General features: G+C 43.3%; 1 protein-coding gene across 1 annotated transcript in view; it reads left to right on the forward strand.

Moving 5' to 3' along the window:
• Positions 1-1735, forward strand: part of C2CD2 (C2 calcium dependent domain containing 2) — a 50976-nt gene that overhangs the window by 31894 nt on the left and 17347 nt on the right. The window contains exon 6 of the mRNA XM_023746262.1: positions 375-654. Within this exon, the coding sequence (XP_023602030.1) occupies positions 375-654 (280 nt within the window). The remainder of the gene's footprint in view (positions 1-374; positions 655-1735) is intronic.

Raw genomic sequence — 1735 nt, forward strand, 5'->3', positions numbered from 1 at the left:
AACACCCAGAAAAGGTTTGAAGGGAGCTGAGTCAGGTATAAACACCACACCCATGGTAAGTTGTCCCCAGGTTTAGCCAAGTGGTGAGTCTTGTCCAGAAGTGGGGACCACCTCTCTGTTGTATTCAGGTTGTCCCCAGGAGGGTCCCCTACCTCGAGGCTGTGCCTGTAGCCAGAACCGAGGGGTGAGCAGGCACTTGGGGTCAGTCCGGGGCTCTGCATATGCAGTGGGGGTATAAAATCTTTAACCCCAAATGAAGTGGGGTGCTTTGAGAGTTTATAAATGACAAATGAAAGAAAGTGGGTGAGCCAAGACCTTAGGCATTTTACTTAGCCTTTCTCTGAATACAGAAGTGTCTCAAAGCCGTTAAGAAGCAAAAGTAAAAGGCGGCGCCTGCCTTTGTGTGATTACAGGCCCCGCCAACCTCCGCTGCCAAGTTCAGCTGAACGACCCCGTTCAGAAGCTCTCCAGTGTCCTCCCGAAAAACACTACTGACCTCGCCTGGGAAGCAGAGTTCACCTTGTGCGTGCAGCGGTTCCCGCGGGCCTGGGTTTCCATGGTGACACCTACGCGAGACTGCCAACCCCTGAGATCATGTCATAGCACACAAACATTATTTCTCATTTTTAAAAAGCATATTAAGCATCTGAGGTAGCTTTAAGTCAGACATAAATTTCTTTTGGAAGGCAGATCTATTTATGCCCCAGCGATATCCAGTGACATTTAATACCTATTCCTAATGCTAAAAATCTTCATTAGAACAAGATTTATGGGCACTTCTTCGAAAAGATTTTTTAGAGAAAATCACTGAAAGTGATAAAAACCAGAAGCAGTCCCAGTAACGTCAAGGGAAAGCGCCCACTGTGTGCTAGAAGCACTGGTTAGCGCAATTAGATACGATAAGGGAACGATATACAAGTACCGACAAGAAAGAGGCAGAACTAATCATTCCCTGGAGATGATATCATTGCATGATAAGACTGCTCAGGAAAAGCAGTTAAGACCACCAGAAGTAATAATGGACATAAGATAGAAATAATAATGTAAAATTAATATTTCAGGAAAGTGGCTGACTACAAAAATACAGAAACCGATCACTTCCTGATGCTTAATAGACAAGTTACAAAAAGTAATAGAAGAACATAGTCCATGTCTCACATAAAGAGCTCTTGTAAACCATTAAGGAAAAGGTGACTCCCTTTTGGAAAAGTTTTCAAACTAGAAAAACAAAAGCGAGAACTATAGATAGACGGACACGTCTGAAAAGATGTTCAGCCTCAGCCATAGTGAGAGTGATGCGAAAGAGACTGTTTCCCACCTGACAGGTGGCTAAGTACTGAGAGCGAGGGTGGCCAGTGGAGTGTAAATTGGAATCACCATTCTGGAGGTCAGCAGTTTGTAAAAATTAAAGAAAAGCTCTTCAATGCATGTACCTCTTGGCTGGCAGTTACAGTTTTTCTAAGGACGTAACCACACAGTCGCGCTGAGATGCGTGTCTGAAGGTGATTGGCCAACCGGGTTATAATTATGAGATATTAAAGCAACCAACTCATTACTAAGTGTTGGTTATTAAGGAATTAGCTAAGTAAAATCTCATAAGGCCAAACAGTGGAACAGACACCCATTAAACATGTTGTTGCTCTGTAGTTATTGATGTGGAAAGGTGTCTATGGTATCCTCAGTGGAAAAAAACAAACAAACAGGTTACAAAGAAGCAGTGGGGTATATTATGTTC

This window comes from Myotis lucifugus, unplaced genomic scaffold (genome assembly GCF_000147115.1).
Source record: "Myotis lucifugus unplaced genomic scaffold, Myoluc2.0 scaffold_646, whole genome shotgun sequence".
In the NCBI taxonomy this organism is placed as follows: domain Eukaryota; kingdom Metazoa; phylum Chordata; class Mammalia; order Chiroptera; family Vespertilionidae; genus Myotis; species Myotis lucifugus.